At 55.9% G+C, this 24,090-nt stretch overlaps 1 protein-coding gene across 4 annotated transcripts in view; it reads left to right on the top strand.

The window, feature by feature from the left end:
* The window catches only part of CCDC12 (coiled-coil domain containing 12), a 58,749-nt gene extending 34,998 nt beyond the window's left edge, over positions 1-23,751 (top strand). For 2 of the 4 annotated variants that reach the window (XM_006737277.3, XM_081801295.1), the window contains exons 3-8: positions 3,404-3,471; positions 17,230-17,309; positions 18,706-18,767; positions 18,918-18,952; positions 19,967-20,043; positions 20,140-23,751. In XM_006737277.3, the coding sequence (XP_006737340.1) occupies positions 3,404-3,471; positions 17,230-17,309; positions 18,706-18,767; positions 18,918-18,952; positions 19,967-20,043; positions 20,140-20,222 (405 nt within the window). In that variant the 3' untranslated portion in view covers positions 20,223-23,751. The remainder of the gene's footprint in view (positions 1-3,403; positions 3,472-17,229; positions 17,310-18,705; positions 18,768-18,917; positions 18,953-19,966; positions 20,044-20,139) is intronic. The other 2 variants (XM_081801313.1, XM_081801301.1) reach the window with 2 other exon arrangements.
* The last annotated feature ends 339 nt before the right edge of the window (positions 23,752-24,090 follow it).

The following is a 24,090-nucleotide window of genomic DNA, read 5'->3' as shown; positions in this document are numbered from 1 at the left end:
GTCTCCGGATTGCTGGGGATGCTGTTCCCCTCAGGCCCTGCCTGCCCTCCGAGGGTGTGCGCCAGGGCCTGTACCTGGACTCGGGCTGGCTGCAGCCGGTCAGAACCAGGGCTGAACCGTGGGGGAGCCGGCGAGAGGTGGCTGGGGTCAGAGCTGTTTTTAGAAACTGAGTGCCACTCTTCATACACTCTCTCATCTCTCTCCTTGGTGAGAACACTGGGCAGGGGTCGGAAAGACCTTGATCCACATCTGCAGTCACCATGGATGGGCTCTGTGGCCTTGGGCAAATCTTTTCCCTTTGCCTGATGGCCGTTTGCTAGGCTCCCTGTGGGTTCAACTGAGGACCTTCCATTCTGGGGGCCCTTTGAGGCCCTTAGGCTGGGGTGGGCCATGAGGGTGGTCTCCACCTCCTGTCGCCATCCCACGTAATGAGTATCCTGCCTTGGGACCGAGGCCAGGATCACCCAGAAGCTGTTTCCCTGCTCACGAATGCTCACTGTCCTGAGTTGCTGTTGAGCGTGAAGCCTGGAGCGCACCTCGTCCTTGCGTTTCTGTGGCCTGTGTATGTGTTACCCGCCTTCTGCCCCACACGCATCTCTTCATCGTTCCTGAGCACCTGCTCTTCACACAGCAGCCCAGGCCGGCATCATCCTTAACCTCACGCTGTGGGCAGTTAATGGTGCGGCCCACCCACCAGACTGCTGGGCATTTTTGTAAAATGTCACAGAGATGGTTGCGTGTTTTCTCATTTATTAATGAATAACCAGCCTGTGCCAAGGCACTCGAGTGTCTCTGGGACTCCAGGGTGGCGGTGGTGGCGGTGGCTGCCGAGAAGGGGCTCGGTGTTTGCAAGGGACTGGTTCCCAGAGGCCGGTCCTGTCGTCTGCACCCTCCTCTGCCAGCAGGTCCAGGTTAACAGAGCCCTGTGGAAAGATGCCTTCCTGGGGGGTTTGCCCACCAGCTCACGTTGGGGAGAGCTGAGCCTTTCTCTGCCCTTCCACCTCTGTCCTTACTTACCAAGGGGAGGCAGGCCATCTGGGAGCCTGCTGACGGGCAGTTGGGAAGGAGCTTTTTTTTTTTTTTTTGACTGTTCAGGCTCATGGCTTGCTTAATCCACTGGCATTTCGTCAGAGAAAGGGGAGCGTGTGTCCGTTGGGCCTCCGTGGAAGGTCCTACCCAGGCTCCCGCCGCCCTGGAGGCCACACCGAGAACCCTAGCTTGTTTCTCATTTAGGAATTTGTACTCTGTCCTCCCTTCCCTTTTTGGCCATCACCAGGCGAAAGCCTCTCTGCCCTAGGGCTTGCTTGTCCAGCGAGGTGGCCAGGCCCTTAGGAAAGGTCCTTCTGCCAACAGGTCCCCCAGCCTTTCCTCTGGCTCCTCTTGCCTTACTTAGGACCCTGGGCAGCGCCCTCTGAGACCGGCCCCACCTGCCTTGACAACTTGACCAGCATTCACCTTCACCACGTCTGCTACTCCAACCACCTGGGTGTTCTGCAGACCACACCCACCTTTGCTCAAGCTGTGCCCCCCCCTCCAGGAAGGCCTTTCCTACTCCTGTAACCCCCACATTCTCTCCATCCCTCCACACCCCACCCCACAGAACCATGTTGACCTCTCTCACGTGGCTGCCGTCACTTGTTCCTGCTGCCTCGTCCCTGGGACTAGGCTGCTCTGGACTGAAAGAGCAAGGGCTTACCTTGATCCGCTCACATCATAAAAGCATTTCGCTGGACCAAACGCCTCTATGCTGGTCTTGGCGGGGGGTCTCCTTCCCTGTAAGTGTGAGGCCAAGAAATGGTGGGGTCTGGTTGTTCTCAGGTGTCCGTGATGATCACTGTTAGGAAGGGATTCATAAATGCCACTCTCCGGAGGCAGCTGTCAGTGGTATAAACAAACTTGGAGGAGAGTAGGCACACAGAGCTGTCTTCCTTAAAATTTATATGTCAGCTCTGGCTCTTTCCTTTTGTAAACTTTTTATTTAAATTCAATTTAGGTAACATATACTGTGTTATTAGTTGCAGGGGTAGAATTCAGTGGTTCATCAGTTGCACATAACCCCCGGTGCTCATTCCATCACGTGCCCTCCTTCATGCCCGTCACCCGATGACCCCATCCCCCCACCCCGCTCCCCTCCAGCAACCCTCAGTTTGTTTCCTAGAGTTAAGAGTCTCTTACGGTTTGTCTCCCTCTCTGATTTCATCTTATTTTATTTCTTCTTTCCCTTCCCCTACGTGAAATCATATGGTATTTGCCTTTCTCTGACTGACTTATTTCTCTTAGCATAATACCCTCTAGTTCCATCCATGTTGTTGGAAATGGCAAGATTTTTTTTTTTTTTTAGTTTTTTTCTTCTTTTTTTTTTGTAATCTCTACCCCCAACATGGGGCTCGAACTCACCACCCCGAGATCAAGGGTTGTATGCTCCTCCAACCGAGCCTGCCAGGCACCCCTGTAGCTCTTTCTTACGTTGTAGCAGCCTCCCCATGGCAGCGCCTTACTGATGTCTCAGAACGCTGCTCCAGCCCGATGGTGAGAGGCACGTTGCAGCCAGTAAGGAAGGGCACAGTGACACCCTTGGAGGGCCGGTCCCAGCAGGCACAGAGACCCTGGAGTGCCTTAGCACGTGCGTCGAGAACACGGTCATGCATGTGAGCACATACATGGGCACACACCCTGCATGTCTGTCTGTCCCCAGGGCCAGTCCGATCTTAGAGTCAGGGAGAGAGGCCAGGAAGCACTTGCTTCTGCAGCTGGAAGCAGCATGGTGGTATCCTCTGTTGCGGCCCCTGGTGTCCCTGGAGAACGAGAAGAGATGGGGGGCAGGAGGAAGACAAAGATTCAGAAGTTTTTCCCATAGAAACTTCGAACTAGTTCGCCTTCTCTCCATCCCCTGAATACATGGCAGGAGTCTTATTCTTAGCTTGGTTCTAGTTTGAGTTATTGCTACTCCTTAAGGTAAGCAAGTAGGTGTTCCTAGAGAGGCCTCTGGCCTGGAAGTGGGGGTCAGGAGGCCCGAGCTTTTGCCCCACCCTGGTCGCTGGTGACTGCCCTTCCCAGCTGAGTGGGTGGCTCCATCCAGACCCATTGAGGGGTCACCGACCACCTGCATTTCTCACCACTCAAACCTAGCTCCTCCTGCTAGTGTTCTCTGGGGGTCACCGTGGGCCTGGCCCGGGCTGGGGTCACCGGCTATTAGGTTTTGTGGGCGTCATGGGGGGGGGGAGTTGAAGGATGGGCAGTGAGGCTCCAGTGTTGTGCACCCCTTGGAGGCTGCAACACCAAGCTGCTCCTTGCCAGGGTGAGAGGCTCCTGAGGTGTCCCGTTCTTCCCCAGCTCCCTGGGCATCAAGGACTGGAAGTAGGAGCATCCGTCTGAGCGAGTGGTTTTCTCCCTTCCTTTGCAGGACAAGGAAGATGGGGAGCCCAAGACCAAGCAGCTCAGAGAAGGGGAGGAGGAAGGCGAGAAGCACAGGTGAGGCCCGTGTGCAGCTCTCTGTCATCCCACCTCGATGTTGACATTCTCTACCCCGTGCCTCCCCCACCGCCCCGTGGCTGCCTTGTGCAGGCATGAAAAGCTCACCCTCCCCAGCCGGAGCCTTCTTTGCTCCCTTTCCCCCACTGGCCAGCCACCTTTTACTCAGCCACCGCAGTTTCTTCCCGACCCTCATGAAGGCTTATCTCCAAACCACTTGCGTGGTGTGGGTCCACAGCACCTGCAAAATCAGGTCCAAACCATGCCTGGCGTGTTCGCTCTGCCTGGGCCACCTGGTCTCGTCCAGCCCCTTCCGGTTCCCCGTAAGCCCTCTGACCCTTTGGAGTCTCCTGATGGCATCCTCTGTGTGTGCTCCTCCCTCGGCCTGGATTCCTTGTCCTCTCCTCTCCACCTTCCATAGCTCGGTCTTCTTGTGGAGCTCAGCTCTGAGTCTCCGCTGCTTCCTCCCTGTCTGTGCTCCCCGGCCCCCTCAGGAAGCCGTGGAGAGTGTTTCTCTTTGCCAGATCCTGTCATCTGGTCGAGTCCACTTCAGTTGCCCGAACACGGTGCTCTTCCCTGTGATTGCGGGCACACAGTCTCCCCTCGCCCCTTCTCGAGGGTTGGCACCTCCACACAGCTTGGGTGCTGCTTTGCATCAAAAATACCTGGGAAACATTTGCAAATCCGAAGTGTGGGGTGGGCAGGCGCTGTGTGGATGGTCTTTGTGAGCTGGGGAGAACCTTCTTGTTCGCCCAGCACTTCCACACCAGAGTTCCGGGGTCTTGTGCCCTCCCTCCCACGCCCAGTCTTGAACTCGGGCCACAAGGGCCGCGGGGGAACTGTGCTTGGGATCAGACTTGGTTTCTGAATGGACAGGTCACCTTGATGTCCTCCGTTCTGAGCAGTTTCCTTCAGGCTCAGGGCTTGAAGGTGTCTGCTCACATGGGGTTGTGGATCTGGATGTCTGAAGTAAACTTCCCTGGACGGGCTGTGCTTTGAGGGGTACAGCAGGAGGTGGAGGACCCTCCCCGGAGGAGGAAGGAGGACTTCCTGATGCCACTTAACTTTACCAGTATGCGTGGAACCTCCCCGGGTGCCGGCCCCTCATCGGGAGCTGATCTCACAGGAGATAGGGCTTTTTCAAGTCCACAGGGTTGTGTGTGTGTGCTTGTGTGTGTTCGCCTGCATGACAGTTTACAGAGTGGGTTCACACCATCCCCACAGGCAGCCCTGTAGGGTCCTTGCCACCTCACCTATTACCAGAAATGGGAACGGCTCTGTGCTCAGTGGTGGTGCTGGGACCCCCGCCACCCTAGTGCTGGGCTCTCTGCTTTCTTGTTGGGTCTGGCCCCCTCCACCAGCCCCTCAAGGGGCCCTCACCGATGACAGAGATGAAGGCCAGGTCCTTGCTCTTTTGCCAAGCAACCCCACTTGTGTGGTTTGGGGGTGCATGCCTGCACAGTTTCCCCTGTTCTGTGGGACCTGCTGGGGGGACCTTCAATTTTCTTCTGGCTTGTTCTTACTTAGATTCTTGGTCAATCGCTGGCTAGAGCCTTGAGTCCTGGTTTCTGGGCTGTCTTCGCTTTGCTGGGAGGTCCCTGCTCTCATCCCCCTCCTCCCTGATGAGAAAGAGAAGGAGCATTGGTGAGCAGACGGGTGGGTCATACGGTAGAACACTTGATTGTTGAGCCATGGGATTGAATCTCAAACACGTTGTCAGTGGAGGAAAGAGCAGGCTTCAGAAGTGAGAACACACAGGGCAGGAACGTTTATATATATATTTCAGAAACCCACATGATGATAGAGGTGTTATTAGCTCCACAAGCCCTGGCTCAGTTGGTTGTCTGATTTGGCCTGGAAGGCGGCAGAGGACAAAACACAGTCCCTGCCCTCACGGGGCGGATGCTCTCTGGAGGCCGACAGACTGGACAGAAAAACAAGTGTGTGGGAAGAGGGCATTGAAGTGGAAGCTACAGACATGGGACCATGCTCTCCGCCGTGCACCCACTCCTGCCCTCAGATTAGCTGCTGGGAATCGGGGAGGAAACAGGTTTAGGGAAAGGCTGTGACCGGCCACAACATAGGATTTCTATAACAAAAACGGGGGAGTGGGGAGGAGCAAACCTGTCTCAAAAACGGCAGAGTGTTGCTTTTGTAGACTTTGGAGGAAGTGAGCACAAGTGTTGTGTTATTCTCTGAATGTTTCTGTGTGCCTGAGAGGTTTCATCACGAAAACAGTGTGAAAAAGAGGTGCAGGGCCCCAGGTTCCTCCGCCGGAGCTCTGGGTAAAAAAGCCCCCGTTCACCTTCTAGGCCTTAACGAGTCATTTGTGGCGAAGCCCGAGACCCCCTCTGAAATCCCCTGCCAAGCCCGCCCAGCTGGACCCGTGGGGGCGGGTGGGGGGGGGTCGGAGGGCCTGCTCACAGCAGCCCAGGGACCAAACCCGTGGGGCACTGGATGGAGTTCTGCTTCAGCTCCTCCTGTTCTTCCACTTTTCTGACCCCGCCTCGGTTAAGGCTGGGTGTGTGGGGGCCGGGTCTGGCCTGGGAATCAGGAGCTTCACTTGCGTGGCCGTCCCTCCGCTGCTCAGTCACCGCCTCGGTTGTCAGGAAAGCCCGCCTTAGCCGGGCGTGGAGTTGTGCAGGAATTTGTAGCGCCCCAGGAAAAGGGGCTCTTACCTTGAACAGGCTTAGAGTGAAGGTGCTGCCTGGATTATTCGGGAAGGCAGGGCAGAGCCTCAGTCCCTGTACCAAGTGGCCAGACCCTTGTGGGTTTAACCCCAGACTGCAGGGTCTAGGGCTGGGGTGTGGGCTTTCCAGGAAGAGCCTGAGGCAGCAGACTCTGTGTCTGTCATAGCAGAGAGGGGGCCTTTCTCCTCATCGGTTCTCCAGGTCTGGAAAGGGACTCCCAGCAGGATGTTTATGGCTTGGGAGCAGGCTCCATGGAGCCCCTAGGCCACAGCCCCTGCCATGGCCCCCTTTGCCGATGGGGGGAAAGGGGCAGCCTTCCAGCTCCATTGAGTTGGGGGGCGGGCAGGGATGACCTCTGAGGCCAGTTACCAGTGAGCATCTTCGCTTCCTTGGCTCCTGGGAGGTAAGAACAGTCTGCTTCGGTCCAGGTCAGCCCACACTGAGCCCAGGTGCCAGGTGGGCACCCCTGTGGGCACCAGCCCTTCTGAGGTGTCCTGAGAGGAATGCAGGGCCCACTCCAGGCTGCCTTCAGCCAGGGGCAACAGGACAAGGCCTCATGAAGAACATTCCTTTTGAGTTGGGTCTGGAATCTTAGTGGGTAGGATTTGGGCAGAGAAGGCCCAGAGGTGTGAACCAGCAGGGTGAAAGAGAGAGTGGGGTAACCGCTTGTTGGGGAGGCATGCACAGACACCCTCTGACCCATGGCTTGGAAAGCCCAGCGTGGGCTTTGTACGGGTCACTGGAGCAGGGAGGGAGATTCAATGTGGCCCCATCGGCGCTGCACAAGCTTGTGGGGCAGCCCAGCCCGTGTCTTCGGTTGGTGATGAACTTCCCAGATGAACTTCCCAGAAGTTCCTCATGCACTTTTGTTTACACCGACAGGACTGAGCAAAATAAAAGTTGAGACAGTTCTTTGTGCAACAGCGGGCCCCAAAATTGTAGAAACCAGGCAGATGGAGAAAGCTCGGGACTTGGAAGCAGCTCCGGGTGTGAGGCCAGGCCTGCCTGTTATTAGCCTTCTGGCCCTGACAAGTTACTGCCTCAGTGAGCCTCACCCGAGTATCTTCGACTAAAGAGGGGGAGAAAGATAGCAGCTTGCTTCCCTGATGAGTACAGCAAATACATCACTTTTTATCTGGCAAGTGCTGGGCTCTGGGCAGAAAGAAGACACTTTTAGGCCCTCCTGAGAGAGTTGAAGGACTCCAGACACACGTGGAGAAGGCAGAACTCTCACACAAGCTGTGCTCACTTTGCAAATTGGGGAAACAGCAAGGTCGGTGGATGAGAGAAGAAGTAAAAGTACCTGTGACCAAGAAATGAATCATTAGGATCGTTTGTGGGACCTCCCCTCCTTGATAGAGTTCATCCTCAGCAAAGTCATTGAGGAGCGTCGTTTTGCAGATGCAGTGTGGGGCCAGGGCAGGTGGCTGAGGAGACGGGAAAACCCAGCAGGATCGGAGGCAGGCACCCTGGGACCTCGCCCCTCACCAGCCATGCTGGAGAATCGCCATCTTCCTCTCTTCCCGTGCTGCTGCCCATTTGCCTTAAGGACACTTCTCAGAATCTTAGCCTGTTCCAGTTCCTTTGCCTTTCCTTATAAACTTTAGAATCGGCTTGTTAGTATCTATAAAAAAGCTTGCTAGGATTTTGATTGGAATTGCATGGAATCTGTAGATCCACATTCCTTCTTAAAATTTGTAGGACTCTCTCCAGGATAAATCCTGCCCTGTCCCCATACAACCAAATCCCCACTGGGGTGAGGAGTCAGTGTCCCTTGAAGGTGGACCAGCCCAAGCCAGACCCTGTGGGAAGGAAAGACATGTTTGCCTTCCCAGAGGGGCCCGGCTTGTCATCTGGGCTGGATCTGCCCTCTTCCAGCCACCCCTCCCTATACCTAACTTTGAGGGGCGTCGGAGACTTCTCTCTAACACAGCCCCCGCTTACGGCCTTGGTAAGATATAGCCCGGCAGCCATGGAAAGGTGGCCCACAGAGAGGGGCATTTCTTTTGGCTGCTTTTGTGTTTTTTTAAGGCCTCAGTCGCTTCCTCCTGATGGCAAGTCAGCTGATACATGTGCCACGGAGGGGTGTCTGGGGGCGGGTTTGCGGCTGACAGTCACGGCCACCCTGGCAGGAGGGAGGAGAGGGGAGGTGCTGCACACCCTAGTGGGCAGGGGGCAGGGGAGCGTGTCTTGTTAAGTGCTTGAACAAGCAAGCCTCAAGCCCTCAGCCCCCACAACCACCACCTCCCTCCGCTCTGGATCAAGGTGTGCACCCAGCTGGGGCAGTCACCACGCAGGGACAGTGGCTTACTCTGGAGTGAGTGTCACAGACTGCTGCCGCAGAAACTGGGCCACTAGCCCTCGTTCTTCAGGATGAGAAACCAGTTCTCCAACTCCGTGTGGAGAGAGGTCCCACCCCAGCTGAGGCCCTGCCCAGGCCTTGCCCGGTGCCCAAACCCCAGAGGTTGGCAAATGCTAGGCCTTCTCTCATCTTCGAGTTGGGTCCCCGGGACGGTGTCTGTGTCCGGCGTGTGCTTGCACATCCATGATGTCAGCTTGATCCCACTGTCGTGATGACCACAGGGCAGCTCTCACCCGCTCCTCCTGAGTCACCTCACCGCGCTCCGGGCCCGGGGCTCTCCCCTCCGTGGCAGTGGGATGGACTGTGGCTCCATGGCTCGTGCTGAGACGGCCTGTAGTCGCCCTGTTTCTCCTGACCCCGCTGCTCAGGAGTAGGCCCTGGATCGCGTGAGAATGAATCAGGAGAGGATGAGAGGACTGGTTTAAGAAGGCAGCGTTCACCATGCAAGCAAGCCAGGCATTTCTCTTCTGTGCAGGGGAAAGCGGGGAGGATGGCTGGGTCCTCTCTGCCCAGAAGGAAGTCCTGATCTTGTAGGTCATGATCGTCAGTGCTTCCAAAACCCTTCTCATGAAATCCCCTTCCCTGTTCCGGGAGTAGGTGTGATCCGACCGCGAGGTGAAGAAACCGCACTTCATGCAGGTGAAGCAACTTGTCCACGATCTCCCAACTGAGAGGAAGGGGACCAGCCTTGGGAGTCCTCCCCAATCCCTCTGCCTGCAGGCTGCCAAGGCAGGCCCTGCTTGGTTCTCTTCCGCCACCTTCACCCTTAGTGCCGCTCCCAAATGTGGAGGCGCTGGGGCCTTTGGCTCTGTGCCCTCTTGGCTGGGGCCGGTGGGGTGGGCATCAGGGAGGCTGGGCAGCTGTGTGGTGAAAAGAGGTTTCTCTGGCAGCCTGCAGCGGGGGCTGGCGGTTTACAGCCCAGGGCAGCCCCATGGGGTTGAGCACCATCCACCTCCCCAGCGTGGCCTGTGTGACAGGTGGGGCCCAGGAGGATGGGGGGCAGTGGGCTGTGCAGGCTCCTGTCTCTGTACCCCGATCTGGCCCCAGACAGCCAGTGTGGCGAGTTCAGGTCTCATCTTGTGTGCCCTTTGGGATTCAGCTCAGCTGTCCAAACTTTTGCCCCCCTCCTCTTTTAAAACTTGAATTGATAGTTAAAGTACTTAAAGTATAGATTTTTTTCAGTTGTGGAAAGTTTAGAAAATACAGCCTAACACGTGTCTGAGCGTATTCTGCTGTTCATGACCTTTTTCACACACTGTGTTCTGATCATCTTTTGATAAATAACACTTCTACAAAATTCTCAATGGTTGCTTAATATTTCTTTGGGAATACTATCTGTCATTTCTTTTTCAGTCCTTGATTTTTTGGTACATCAGCTGTTTCTAGTACTTCAAGTGCCTGTCAGCTGTGCATTTTCAGGTAGGATGGGTGCAGAGCCTAGGGAACCCTAGGAAGTCTAGGGAACGTGGGCTGGGCCCTTCAGAGTCTAGGGTGGCAGTGGGTACAGACCACATGAGCCAGATGTGAGGGCAGCTAGGGCTGGGCAGGGGCCTGACTTAACTCACGCTTGGCCCTGGGCATGGCCTTGACCAGCTGCTGGCTGTTCTGAACCATCAGGGGCTGGGCACCTGGTGATCTTGACGGGCCTTGGAGCTGACGCAGTTGGGTGAACTTGGGTGGGCCTTCCATGTGGGTCTCACCCCCGGCCAGCTCTGGCGCTTCTGGCCTCCCTGTTTTTAAGGCAAGGCCTGACTGCCTTTCTATTCCAGATTTCTAAAGCCCCTTCATCTAACGCCTGTGACCCACCGTGATATCAGGGGCTGAGGGAGGGTCCTGGAGGCTGGGGAGCTAGCTGGGAGGATGGGATCTGAGGAGGGAGGAGGAGTTTCAAGAATGGTGCTTTCAGCCAGACTCCTAGAGTGGGAGGATGAGGGAATGCCCAGCATGATTTTTTCCCTCAAGGCACACCAAGGGCCCAGAGCATGGCTGACCCACCTGTAGCCCTGGGCAGGACTCCTGGGCGTGCTGTCAGATAGCCTTTACTCTTCCACATGACTGCAGGTCCCTAAGGAGCTTGGTGACGGGGACTGGGGTCCGCCTCAAGGCCAGAGACCTGGGTTGGGATTCAGGCTTTCGCTTTTCCCTAACTCTGAGGCTCTTGGGCACATCCATGAGTCTCTCTGTGACTATTTTCCACATCTGGAAGATGTCAGTAGCCACCTTACATTGAAGGGCAGTCCTGAGAGGCAGCATATGGAGCGTGTTCCTATTGAGAAGGAAGCATTATCCCATTCATCTCAGCCTGCGCTTTGGGGTGGGGACAGGACATCAAGGTCCAGAGGATGCGGGAGTTCCCACCCCTTTTCCTGAAGCCCTTGGAGGAGGCGTTGGCCAGGGGTCGCTTGGGAGGCTATGTCCATGGGATGTGGCCCTGTCCAGCACGTGGTCTGTTCTTGTGCCGCATTTTCTCTATCTGTAGGACAGGAGACCTGGGGTGGGTAGGAGGGGAGGGAGCTTTGATTGCCCTATATCTGTACCCGTCCCCATAGTGTGGCCAGCGTGGCCCTCTGCCCATGAGTGGGGAAGCCGCTGGGCTCTTCCAAAGTTCCATTTGCTATTAAGCCAACCATCAAGTATCCCGAATTAAACTGTTGAGCAACCACCAAACAAAAACATCGCCATAGCCCATCTGTTTCCGGTGTCCGTGTTCCATACCAACCTTGTACTCGACTTCTGGTGGAGTTTCCAGGTGTTCTGATGGCACTGTCCTGAGCTGGACCATCCCTCACTCCCATCGTGGTCATTGTCTGGACAGGTGCTCATCCTCTGCAGGGGTGCTCGCAGCCTCCCCTGGGGGATTCCGCCAGAAGAGAGCCCAGAAGTGTCTGCTGGGGGCTGTTAGAGGTGATGCTGCCAGAAGCATTTCTGTGTGCAACATTTGGTTCTGTTTGACCCTGTTTTGGTACTGTTTCTATGGTGTAACTTCCCCAGATCAGGCTTATCAGGTCATGGGTTTGAGGGCTCTAATCTGTCTTGAAGGAAGTGACCACCAGCCTCTGGAGCACTTGTGAGCACCATTTGGGACAGTTGCCTATCCCCTTGTTTTCACGGGCCTGTCTGGCCTCTGGCAGCCACAAACGAGGCTTTGTCTACATTGGAGACACGGGGGTGAGTGTGCATGTGCAGAGCCCAAAGCATATAGAAGGTTGTTGGGGGTGTGTGCCTGTCCCTGGAGGAGCCCCGTTACTCTGTACCCCGGATGTGCAAGCTGAAAGCCGTCTGTGGTCAGAGCTGCTGTCTTCAGCCAGGGCTGGCCTCCAGGACTTCCCAGGCCTATCCTGGGCTTGGCCTGTCCTGTGCTCAGTTACTGGGAGGAGAGCTTCAAGACTCCCCCCTTTCTCTGGTCCTGGAGAAGCCTGTGTTGGCAGGGGGGACTGAGGTAGCCGGGTGGGGTGGGCCGTGTTCTTAGGGCACAGGCCAGGTGGGACTGCCTCATGTTGGCCTCTCTCCAGGGGCCCAGGGCAGGGGCTGAGTGCGAAGGGGTGAGATGAGGGGTTCATGTCCCCGAGGGTAAGGCTGGGAGCACGGATGAGGGTGAAGTAGGCCAGGGCTGGGAGCCCTCCATGAGCATCAGGCTTTCTCAGAGGCCTGTTTGCCAGCGAAGGGGTTGGACCAGATCATCTGGAAACTTCCTTTCACTTGGACATTCTAGAACTCTACTCCTGGGTAGAGTTTCATATTTTACAGAGAATACCAACTTTCTCCTCCCCCTTCCCCTGAGGGGCACATGTGGAAGGTGATTTCCCGGGATCTCCCTGGCCAGCCCACACCCGGGGTCCCCGCGGCTGGCCTTGAGGGAGACCTCACAGTGGTCACCAAACCTGCTCAGGCACTTGCTTGGTCTCCTCAGATACCCGGGGAGGGAGTGGAGGAGAGGAGATGGAAAAACACATTTCCCCAGTTTAAGGAGACTCAGTAGGATGTAAACGTGGACATCACTCTGCTGCTTTGCTTCAGAGATAACAAAGGCCCTTAGGAGCTGGCTGCCCTGGCCCGGCCACATTCCTGCCCTTTGTGAATCTCCTGAGCACAAATTCTTTGCTTCCGGGGTTGTCTTCCTAAGCATTGAAAGGCCCAGAGAGCCCCAGGTCGCCGCCATGCGCCCTCCCTGAATTCCTCTGTGGAGTGGAGACAAGTGTGAGTTGGCAGCGGAGTGCTAGGGCTGGCTCTCTAGGAGCTTGTGGGGCAGGGTCTGTGGGGCAGCCACGAAGGGACCACGTGCGTGGGGTGTGAGGGCTGCTGCGGAGAGGGCAGAGGGCCATGTAGGGCCAAGAGGAGGCCCAGGAGAGGAGCCGTCAGCTGTGTCTTGGGGTGGGTGGCAACCTTTGGGCTGCCCACAGTGCCGTCTTGTTAAGCTAGCTCTTGAAGGCCAAGGGGCAGGAAAGTGTAGCAGACCGGACTGGCAATGACCCAGGGGACATTTGATTGGAAAGCAGGCTGTGGGGACCAATGAGGAATGAGGTCAGGACTGTGTGAAGAGGCTGAGTCTTGTTTAGGGGACAGTGGATCAGAGAGGGTGAAAGTGGGGGTACCAGGTAGCCTCTGTGGCTGCCCACATGGAGGGGACTGGGGGTGGCCCAGGGCATTTGCGCCTGGCTGGCTCAGTCGGTAGAGCATCCGACTCTCGATCTCAGGGTCATGAGTTCAAGCCCCACGTAGGACATGGAGCCTACTTAAAAAAAAAAAAAGGGACTACCATATCATTACTCATGCAGCCAGGTACCCCTGATGCTGCATTTTAAATCCCAGAAAAAGTATGAGTATTTTGTACAGTCAGTATTCTTTTAGATTTCCCTGCATATTTACTCTGATGCATTTCATTCCTTCTGCAATTCAGTGCTCCCATCTGAGATCATTTTCCTTCAGTCAGAAGCACTCCCCTTAGCATTTCTTGACAGATTCCCGGATGACCAGTTTCGCCAATTTTTCTTTTTCTGGCCAAGGTTTTCTTTGAAGGCTGTTTTTTTTTTTAAAAAGATTTATTTATTTATTTGAGAGAAAGAGAGCACGAGTGCCGGGGATGGGAAGTTGGCAGAGGGAGAGGGAGAGAGAGAATCCCAAGCAGACTTCCCACTGAGCATAGAGCCTGATGTGGGGCTCGATCTCACAACCCTGAGATCATGATCTGAACCGAAATCAAGAGTCAGACGCTTATCTGACTGAGCCACCCATGCAGCCCTCTTTGACGGCTATTTTATCTAGATTTATCATTCTGGTGTGGCATTCTAATTACTTTGGGCATTGCCCATGTATCACCCCATTGTCTTATGGTTCCCATTGTTTCTGTCGAGAAGTCAGCTGTCTGTTTTAGGTTTTCCTTTGAAGGCCAGGTGTCTATCTAATTTAAGAATTTCTCTTTGTGGGGGCACCTGGGTGGCTCAGTCGGTTAAGCAGCTGCCTTCGGCTCAGGTCGTGATCCCGGGGTTCTGGGATCGAGCCCCGCATCGGGCTCCCTGCTCGGCGGGAAGCCTGCTTCTCCCTCTCCCACTCTCCCTACTTGTGTTCCTGTTCTCGCTATCTCTCTCTGTCAAATAAATTAATAAAATCTTAAAAAAAAAAAAAAAAAAAAAAGAATTTCTCTTTGTGTTTGGTGTTGAGTAGTTTGATAATGATTTGCCTAAGTGTGCTCTTCTTTGGAGCTCCTAGTGTTTCTTTAATCTGTGTGTGGCTTGGCTTGATGTTTTCCACTTATTTTGTGAAATTTTCAGTTATTATCTCTTTAAATATTGCTCCTGGGGCTCTCATTACATGTTATGTTAGCTCTTTCCACCATGTCCCATGGGTCTTTCATGTTCTTTTTCGTATTTCCCAACTTTTTTCCCTCTGTGTCTTGGTCTGGATATTTTCTGACTTAAGTTGCGGTTCGCTAACCCCCCCTTTAGTTGTTCTAAACTGCTGTTGAACCCATTTATTGAGGTCTTGACTTTGGTTATATTTTCAGTTGTAGAATTCCCATTTAATTAATTTGTAGTTTCACATTCTCTGCTGCAGTTCTCCGTCGTGTGATACACCTTCCTGAACTTTCATTAATTTCAGTTGTTTTATATTTCATTTCTAATCATTGTGCTATTTGGATCTCCTTTAAGTGTATTTCTGTTATTTATTTATTTTTTTTCTCATGGCTTTGGTAGAATCCTGGATATTGTGTATGAAAAGTCCTAGGGATAATTTGGGTTCCGAATCATTTATTTTCTTCCGGAGAAAATGTATTGCAGCTTCTGGCAAGCAGTTAGCCTACAGGTGCCCTCACCCACCCTCTCAGGACTGAGGAAGGGGCTTCCTTCCTCGAACTGATGCAAACTTCTGTCTCTTCAGCCCCATGGGTTGGCAGGAAGCTCTGCTTGGGGTCTCCGCTTTTCAGCCTCTGCGTGTAAGTAGATGCTTTAAGGGAGAAGAGGCGCCCAAGGTTAGACTCACCTGTCACACTGCCCCTCCCTCCCTGATCGCAGCCCCTCTGACCCTGCTTGCCTTGGTACTTCTCCAAGGCTAGCAGTTAGATTTTTTAAAAAATACATCTGTTGTCAGGTTTTTAAGCTGTTTGCAGAAGCAGGGGGTTAAACCTTGGTCCCGTGTTGAAAAGACCAGGCCCCCGAACAGAACCCAGTGCCCCCGTGACCTGCCCTTAGAGACTCTTGCCTTTTGGCGGTGATCGGCGTGGGGGAGGGCCAGTTAATTAGGCATTAGTGAGAGGCAGTCTCTTCATTAGGTCTCACCGAGTGAAGCAGGGAGGGTTTGGACCTAGCTTGACACAGTTGGCAGACCCTCCTTGTTTACAGATGTGGAAACTGAGGCCCAGGATGGGCCAGTCCCACAGTGACCGGGACCCAGGTGTTCACGACTGCTCCAGGGGGAGCAGGGGACAGTGGGCAGCCGGGCTGCTGTGGGCACTGGGGGTGCTGGGGCTATCCCCCCGGCCCCCTGCCATGGCCTCCCCATTCCAGTGTCTTCTGAAGCCTGGGCAGCAAGGGGCCCATGTTGCCGCGAGACCTGGGTACGGTTCCCGGCAGCCTCCCCTCTCTCCTGCCCATTGCTCAGAAAACCTTGGAGCTGGTTTCTGAGAGTGATAGGGTTTTTTTTCCCTCACTAATCCCCGCAGTTTTTTGTCCATACCCAGTTTCTCTTCCGCTTTTTTCCCCACCCTGTTGTGAACGAAAGTCAGTGCACCAAATCATGCTCTGCTTTCCCTCCCGGTGCCTCAGTGGCGTTTAGCAGCAGGCCCGAGGGAGGCACTAGCGGGTAGAGGACAGGGTGGGTGTCCCTGCTCCTTGGAGGAAGCCTGTGGGAGTGGGCAGCCGGCTTCCCGCACGTAGGCCTTGCCCACACTGCCCCTCGGGGCCCTGGCAGAGAAGGGGCTGGTGGAGCTGGTGAATTCAGGGACGATTGGCCTCAGAGAGCTCCCAAACTCAGACCACTGCCACTTGCTAGGTGTGTGGCCACAGACACCTGCTGCCTCAGCCCTAGAAAAGCTGGCCGCCCGGGGCTGGGGACTTCGGCAGCGTTTTTGCCTGGCAGAGACAGGATTCTGTAGGTGACGGACTGTGGGAGCCCTCCTGCTGGGAAAATGTGCCCTATCCTGGAGGCCCAGGATTTCTCAGGGGCCAGCAGTCCTTGAGGGGCTCCGAAGAGGGAGTGAAGAAGGAGGACCCACATCCAGGCTCCCCTGGCTGGCGGGTCAGGGACCACTTCTCCCCCAAGGATGAAACGGTCTGTCCACTGTCTCTGGCCTTTAGTAAGCAGCACCCCCCGGAACTGTCATTCTGCCACCCTGTGGGGTTAGCCAGGGCCCCTCCTCCTGCGGGCAGGCTTTTGGGTGTGGGGGTCGGGGTTGGTGAGCTGCTGAGCCCGGGAGGCCCCAGCAAATGCTTGGTATGCCCAGCCCTGCCCGAGGAGACTGGCCAGGCCCAGTGTGTGATCCTGGTCGCCCGTGGCTCCTTCTCAGAGCTCTTGGGGTCCACCTGGTAGCATTTTAAAGAGCTCTTGCGGCCACGGGGCTGGGCCGTTCCCCTGGCTGTCCCAGGGGTCCGGCTTGTCCAGCGTGGCACGCTGTCGTGCCCGTCCTTCACCCTTGCTGGCTGCTCCTAGCACACGCACAGCCTTGCCACCGAGAGTTGAGGTCTGCCCCGGCGGCGCCGGGCTGCAAAGGCTCTGAGGAGGAGGCCGCGCTTGGAGAACCAGTGGGTGACCACCGGTTTTCTCCTTTAGGAGAAACTCAGCCCGGGAGCTCTGGCCCTGACTCCAGGTCGGACGCTGTGGCCACCACTGTGGGGCCTAGGACAGTGGTGCAGTCCCTCCGACCCTCAGGTCCCCTGACTGTCAGATGGAGCTCCTCCGGGAGACACGGCCAGGGAATGTTCCAGGGGCCTACCTGGCCCCAGCTCTGGGTGAGAACCGACGGCGCAGCCGGGGCTGTGGCAGAGCCGCCTGCCCAGCTGCCACCTGGCAGGTGACGGGGCTCGGCGACGGGGGCCTGTCCCAGTGATTCTTCTGTTCCTGCGCTTGCCCTTTCACCAGGCTGTCTCCAGAGAGACCGGAGGGAAGTAGAGAAGCCACAGCCCAGCTCGCGCGGCTTCCTCACGGGCTGACCTGCCAGTGTGTGAGGTGAACGAGGCCCTCCGCTCCATCTCTGCCTGTTCTCTGCTCTCGTAGGGAACTCAGGCTGCGGAACTATGTCCCCGAGGATGAGGACCTGAAGAGGAGGAGGGTGCCCCAGGCCAAGCCAGTCGCGGGTAGGTGGACCGCCTCACTCCACCTCTGCTCGGAGGCACGGACGCCTCCACCTCGGCAGGTGTCGCGCTCTCTTGGAGAGTAACCAGCCGCGCCAGGGCTGGAAGGTGGGCTTCTAGGACCCTCGGGCACCATCTCACAGCCATGCGGCAGTAACCCACGTTGAGTGACAGCAGAGGCGGTCAGGGCACCCGAGGGCCTTCCAGGGGCCTGCGAGGGAAGAGGCCGCATCCCCCTGGAGGACCTCTCTGGGCTGAGGAGTGGAAGTGGCCCTGGGGCCCTGGGACAGCAAGGGCAGGGGGAAGGTGGGGGGAGCGTCCTGGGGGTCCGAGTGAGTCCCTGAAGAGGAGCTGAGCGTTCAGGCACTCAGCGAGCCGTGGGCGGGCCGACGCCCGCCAGGCACAGAGGATGGGAGAGGCGTTCCTGTCGGGGCGAGCAGCTGGGAGCTCCTGGAGATGCTCCACACTGGGGACGCAGAGCACTTCTTACCCTGGAGACCCCTGGCCCTGTTTTTAGCCTTCATTTTTGTGATTATTTCTGAATTCTACAAATTCTAAATGAATAATCATTTATCTTGAAAAGAGTAAAGTGTTACCCCTTCAGCCACACCCCAGTCTGCTTCCCCACGTTCTTCGCCCCAAGATTCACATGCTTTCCAGGTGGTTTGCTTCATGGTGTGGGCCACACTGTGGTGGGGACAGTGAGGCAGGCCAGGGGAGAGGGGTGGGGAGTGGTTCCGGGCCATGAGGCAGCACATGGCAACAGTGACGGGGTCACAGGAAGCACCTGGAGCCCAGAGTTGTTGTTAGTGTTCCTGGTCTCTGTGCCCACAGGGGCGAGGCCCTCCTGGTCTCACCACCCCGAGGCCCAGTGTCCGGTCAGGCGCGGGCCGTAGCGCCTCCCCAAAGTGACTGTCCCCCTGCTCTTGGGAGCACGTATCTGAGTGGGATGGGAAGAAGAGCCACCTATGTCCCGGCCGGTCCATGGCCCAGAGGACATCCTCAGAATCCAGGAGCCCCTGTAGAGTATGGGAAAGCCGGTCCTCGTGGTTCTTCACAAAACCGTACCGTGGCAATACCCGGGTGGTGCTCCCATTTCCCAGGGGAGTGTAGCAGCCATGCGTCTGGCGGGAGGTCTGGGCTCCATCTGTTCTGGCTGTCTGCCTCCTGCAGGCTCTCCTTCGCCCCAGGATTGTTTCATCCCGGGAAACCCAAGCCCTTCCTCCTGGGCAGCCTTTGCAGAGTCTTCACCTCTGGAAGTTGGGAGCCCGGGAGAGGGGCCAAGAAAGCCCAGGGTCTCCGCGGGGACCCGCCCGCACCCTCTCCCCCTCCCCCAGGCACCCCAGGGAGAGCAGGGCTCCTTTCCCACAGGCCTGTGTTGTTGTCTTGCACCCTCTAGTGGAAGAGAAGGTGAAGGAGCAGCTGGAGGCCGCCAAGCCCGAGCCCATCATCGAGGAAGTGGTGAGCACCCTGAGTGCCCCGGGGGCCCACTGGGGGCCCTTCTCTCCTCCCCCACACCCCCTCCTCCCTCCCTCCCTCTCTCCTGCTTTCTACCTCTGTGCCCTGGACCTGGGCCCCTCCAGCCCTGACATGCGTCTCCTCCCTTCCCAGGACCTGGCCAACCTCGCGCCCCGGAAGCCTGACTGGTGAGCGCTGCCACGTAGGACTAGCGTGGACTGAGTGGCCACTCGTGGTGCCGGGCACGGCCCTCAGGCTGAGCCTTTCCCGCCCTCACATCAGGGAGACGGATGGTGTGGACGCGCAGCTACACAAGATAATTACTGTCCACAGTACCTCCTGACAGGACGTAGAAGGACAGCGAGAGGGAAGCCTGTGGGGGGGTGACGCCTGGAGGGTGAGGAGGGGCTCAGGGAGAGCGAGGAGCAGCCGTCCCCTCCAGAAGGCCCTTCTGCAAGGGCGAGGCTCCGGCCCACCTCAGTTGCATTTGAGCAAGGCCAGCCTTGGCCCTCAGGGAACCACAGGATGGAGGCGAGGTGATGGGAAGGGCAGACGTTGATTCCTGTCCTGGTTCTGCCACCAGCTGGCCTGTTCTACTTTGGCCTCAGTTTCCTCTTCTGTGAAGTGGGGCTAATCGTCCTTCCCCGGTGCCCCTATGACCAGGCTGATACAGAGAGTGAGAGAGGGCCGTGTGGCCTGGGGCTGGTGGTATACTTGACCTCGGGCCAGAGGCATGGGCCCCATCCCTCTCACCTGCCATCCTGTGGCAGGCATGGCACCACTGAAGGTGTTATTTGTTGAAACAAAAGCATGGGGCATACATCCTAGGAGTCCCTGAGTAGGGGGAGTGGGCTGTGTGTGCACTTCTGGAAGTGCCTGGTGGCGAGGGGGAGCAGGACCCACAGTGGGACCAGACCAAGAGGGCGACTCTGAGAAACCATCCACCCTTGCACACCTTGACTCAGTCCCACGTTTGGTGGGTCTGCAGCACCAGTCACTGCCTCAGCGGGACGGGGCGGGGTGGCTGATGCTGGGTTTGGGAGGGTACAGAGAGGAACGTCCTGGCCTCCTCCCCAGGGTGGTCTCCTCAGGCAGCTGAGCGTGATTTTACCTAATGCCAGAGGGGCTTTGGGAGGGGAGGGTCCCAAGGCCACACCAAGCCAGCCTTTAGCTTCTGGCCTCCTCATACCTGCCTGCTACAGGGACCTCAAGAGAGACGTAGCCAAGAAGCTGGAGAAACTAGAAAAGCGGACCCAGAGGGCCATCGCCGAGTTGATCCGTAAGTACAGGGCCTAGCAAAGTGGGGTCCCTGCCCTCTGGGTGGTGGCCCAAGCACAGGGCCCCTCCCCACTCCTTCTGTCTGCCATCCATCCAGGTGAGAGGCTGAAAGGCCAGGAGGACAGCTTGGCCTCTGCAGTGGACGCTACCACCGAGCAAGAGGCCTGCGACTCCGACTGAGGCACGCCGTATCCCAGGCCTGGCCTGTGGGCCGGTAGCCTTGGGTAGGGGCGGGGCTGGGCTTGCTGTTACCGCCAGTTTGGCTCCAGAGCCACATTGCCTCATCAGTCCGAAACCCTTGCCATGGGGTGAGGTCAGCTCCTTGTTTCCTAAGTGGTCCCCAGCAGACTGAGAGGGCCAGAGCCAGTAGCAACCGTGTGGGCTTGCTGTGTGTACATATGTATGTATTTGGAACTTTCTTTTATCTCTAGAAATAGAAGCAAGCAGACCCACGTGCGTGGCAGAAACCTATTAAATATTTTCTCGGTCCTTGGGGCGCTGTGGGTTTGGGCCCCAAGGAGTAAGCCCTGTGTGGGGCCAGGCGTGTCGAGGCTGGAGGGGTGCAGAAGGCCCAGGCCCAACCTTTTGAGGCCAGGTCCTGGTCCAGTCAGGCGGTCATGTCAAAACCTGTGGGTGACAGAGTCTGAGAGGCTTTTCTAAGCCCTCCCGTGGGCCTGGACCTTGCAGGAGTGTCTGGTCAGCCTGGAGAGGCTCCCAGCCTGGTCCTCTGTAGATCCCCTCACAGTGTGAGAGAGAGAAGGGAGAGGCTGGGTGTGAGGAGCGGGTGAGCTGTGCCCTGACAAGCCTCCATTCCGGGCCACTCCAGATCCAAGGCTCCTGGCGCTGTTGTGTCTCATTCTCACAACCCCTGGTGGCCCCCAGTCCCTACGTCCGAGTCAGAGCTAGACCGTGGCTTCCCTGGGACAGGGCCCCTGCATTGGGGAGGGTGGCTCCTTAGGATATTATAGCCTGGGTTTGGGGTGTGGTCTTGGGCCCTGGGTCCCCAAGGTCCTGGCGTTAGGACCATGAGCCTCCTCTGTGGGGCTGACTCTCCAGAGTGACTGACTGGCCACAGTTCTGACTCCAGGTCCCTGTGGGCAACTAGAATTTCATCTCCAAAGTGATAACATGCTTGAGTTGCCTTCAGGGTCTCCCCTTGAGTCTCCCACCTCCACCCTGTGTCATCCCAGTGCGCCCTTCCCTCTGTGCTGAGTTGGAGGAACACATTGGCCTGACTCTGGCGGACGGTGCCGAGGACCCGGGCCGGAGGGCTGGAGCGGGTGTGTGCGACAGCAAATGCTTTCAGCTGGAAGTACGCAGCTACCCTGAGAAGGTGACTGGTGCAGGAAGGGAGCAGGCATGACTGAGGGCCAAAGCGGTAGGTGGCTGGCTGAGCAGCGGTCAGGCCCAGGACTCTGGTTCCCACGCGAGCAGGGGTCACACATGCCCACGGGCGGCAAGGCCGGAGCCAGACTCCCTCTGCATCGTGGCGTCTGGGACTGGCCTTCCCTTCCTGGGAATAAAGGACGAGAAGGTGCCCCCTGCCCTGGGACTGCCGTAGGAAGCAGGGTGCTCGTCCGTGGCAGTGCAGGCCTCAGACACCCGGCAAGGTTCCCACTCCGCACCGGCGCTGGGACTAGCTTGCGGCGGCCCCACAGAACGGGAGCCCCGAGAGCTGAGGAAAGGTTTGCTTCCTGCGTTGACAGCTCCGTGTGCCAACAGAAAACCGCCGTGCAGGGAGAGAGCAAAACCAACAGCATCACTCACGATGGGCACGCGAACAAAAGTTACAAAATATATGAGGAGATCTGTGCCTTGAAGAAGGGCTCCCACCCCACCAGGTGGAAGAATTGATACCCAAGGAAACTGAAACTGTGACATCCTACCAGGCTTTAAAATGAGCCTTTGTTTTCTCACCAGAGAAGTAAAAGAGGCATTGAGCCCCATAACTCAGGAACGGGGATTAGGTATGAGGAAGACCTGGTTAGTAATCTTGGAAACAAAGAATGTTTATTAAAAGAAGAAACACGCACACACAGAACATAAGCAGCTCCCTTGAGGAGCTAAATACTAACAGTCAAAGAAGGGATTGATCAATTGGAAGTTAAAGCTGATGCCCCAAAAGACGGCAGAGAGAGATGGTAGGTCACAAAGCTGACAGACTGCCATGTGTCCTTGAGCGGATGGGAGATCAGGAAAAGAAAACTGGAGAAAGAAGGAATGGCTGACCACTTCTGTCTCTGGTATCATGGGGCCACAGCAGCCTGAACTGATCCTCCCTTGGCAAATAGCTAAAAATACTAGGTAAATAAATAGTTACAACAAATACTCACTGACCAGGCAAGAAAGTAAGGAACACTCAAGCAGAAGGTAGGAGAAGCAGCAGAATGCTGAAGCCCGACCTTTGACTTGAAGGTATTTGACAAACGAGGTGAAACTGAGCATTGGTTTTTGGGGTCCTCAGTGCCTGGGACTAAGATAACCCAGTACCCGTGCATGATGAGGGGCCTGGTACGAGAGCCCTCCAGAAGGCTGGGGCTGCAAAGGTCAGGGCCCTCTGTGAACTAATAATAGATCTGCTCCCTTGGCATCACAGAGAAAAACTGAACCTTGCCATTGACTGGAGTGAAGGAAGGTCTCCCTTGAGGACTGAGCCGGCCCCCACGTGGGTTTGCACATGAGAAACCTCAAGCCAGGAGTATATGTGGTCATCATCATCAGAAAGGGGTGGTCTCAGATGCTTGATAGAAATGCAGATCCTAGGGGTGCCTGGGTGGCTCAGTTGGTTAAGTGACTGCCTTCGGCTCAGGTCATGATCTCAGGGTCCTGGGATCGAGCCCCGCATCAGACTCTGTGCTCAGCGGGGAGCCTGCTTCTCCCTCTGCCTCTGCCCCTCCCCCTGTGTGTACTCTCCTGCTCTCTCTGTCAAATAAAGAAAATCTTAAAAAAAAAAAAAAATGCAGATCCTACCTGAATGAACCTCGATTCATCACAGTCCTCGATGAAGCCCCATTGATAAAGTTCCAAGAAAAGTGAGCAGCTTCTGGGAAAGGTCACCAGATCTACGAGGCAGAAAGGCACCAAGAGCAAAGGACATTGGCAGGGACACGGTAGACTTACAAAGGATTCATACATTAGGATTACCAGGCACATGATTTAAATGTTGAAAAATGATGTAAGAACTAAAAGGCTTGAAAACAGGAATCGATTTGCCAAAAACACCAAAGTGATGTTCTGGAAATAACTATCATAGTAGTTAGAAGCCCTGGATCTGTGAATTAGAGCTAAAGAAACAGTTCATGAATGTGAAGCTAGGCCCGAAGAGGTTCTCCAGAATGCAGCGCAGCAAGATAAACAGACCGATAACCTAAAACAAGAAGCTTTAGAGATACAGAGGATAGTGAGAAGAGCCAACATAACGTGATTGGAGTTCCAGGAGGGAAAAAAGGCAAAAATGAAGCGGACCTAATACATTTTTTTTTTAATGGTTGGGAGCAGCTCTTCAGAATCACCAATCCACAGATTCAAGGAGGTCAGCAAATCTCAAGCAAGGCAACAAAAAGAAATCAACACTCAGATGTTCCATCTCTTGGTATGGATGGTGATTAGTTAGGTATATGCAGTTTTTGACTGTTCATTGACCCCCATACATCTGACATGTACACTTTTTGTATGTTTATTACACCTCAATAAACAAGTTCACTTTAAACTTTTTTTATATCTTGCCTTAATCGTCAATTACTGTATTCACATTTCATACAAAACTCAGTGGCTTGAAACAGACCTTTAATATCAGACCATTTCTGTGGGTCAGGGATGCAGGCGTGGCTTACCTGGGCAGTTCTAGTTTGGGGTCTCTGAGATTGCAGTTAAGATGTCCCCTAGGGCTGCAGTCATCTGAAGGCTTGGCCGGGGCTGGAAGATGTGCTTCTGGGATGCCTTATGCCCCCGGGAAGGCTCATGGAAGCATGGCGTGCGCAGTCCTTGCCACGTGGCTCTCTCCATAAGGCTTGTGTGAGTGTGTGTGTGTGCGTGCGCGTGCACGTGG

The sequence above is a fragment of the Leptonychotes weddellii genome, chromosome 1 (assembly GCF_054177405.1).
Source record: "Leptonychotes weddellii isolate Sample4059 chromosome 1, ASM5417740v2, whole genome shotgun sequence".
NCBI classification, from domain to species: domain Eukaryota; kingdom Metazoa; phylum Chordata; class Mammalia; order Carnivora; family Phocidae; genus Leptonychotes; species Leptonychotes weddellii.
Note: the sequence above shows the minus strand (reverse complement) of the source record. Positions and strands in the feature narration are given on the sequence as shown.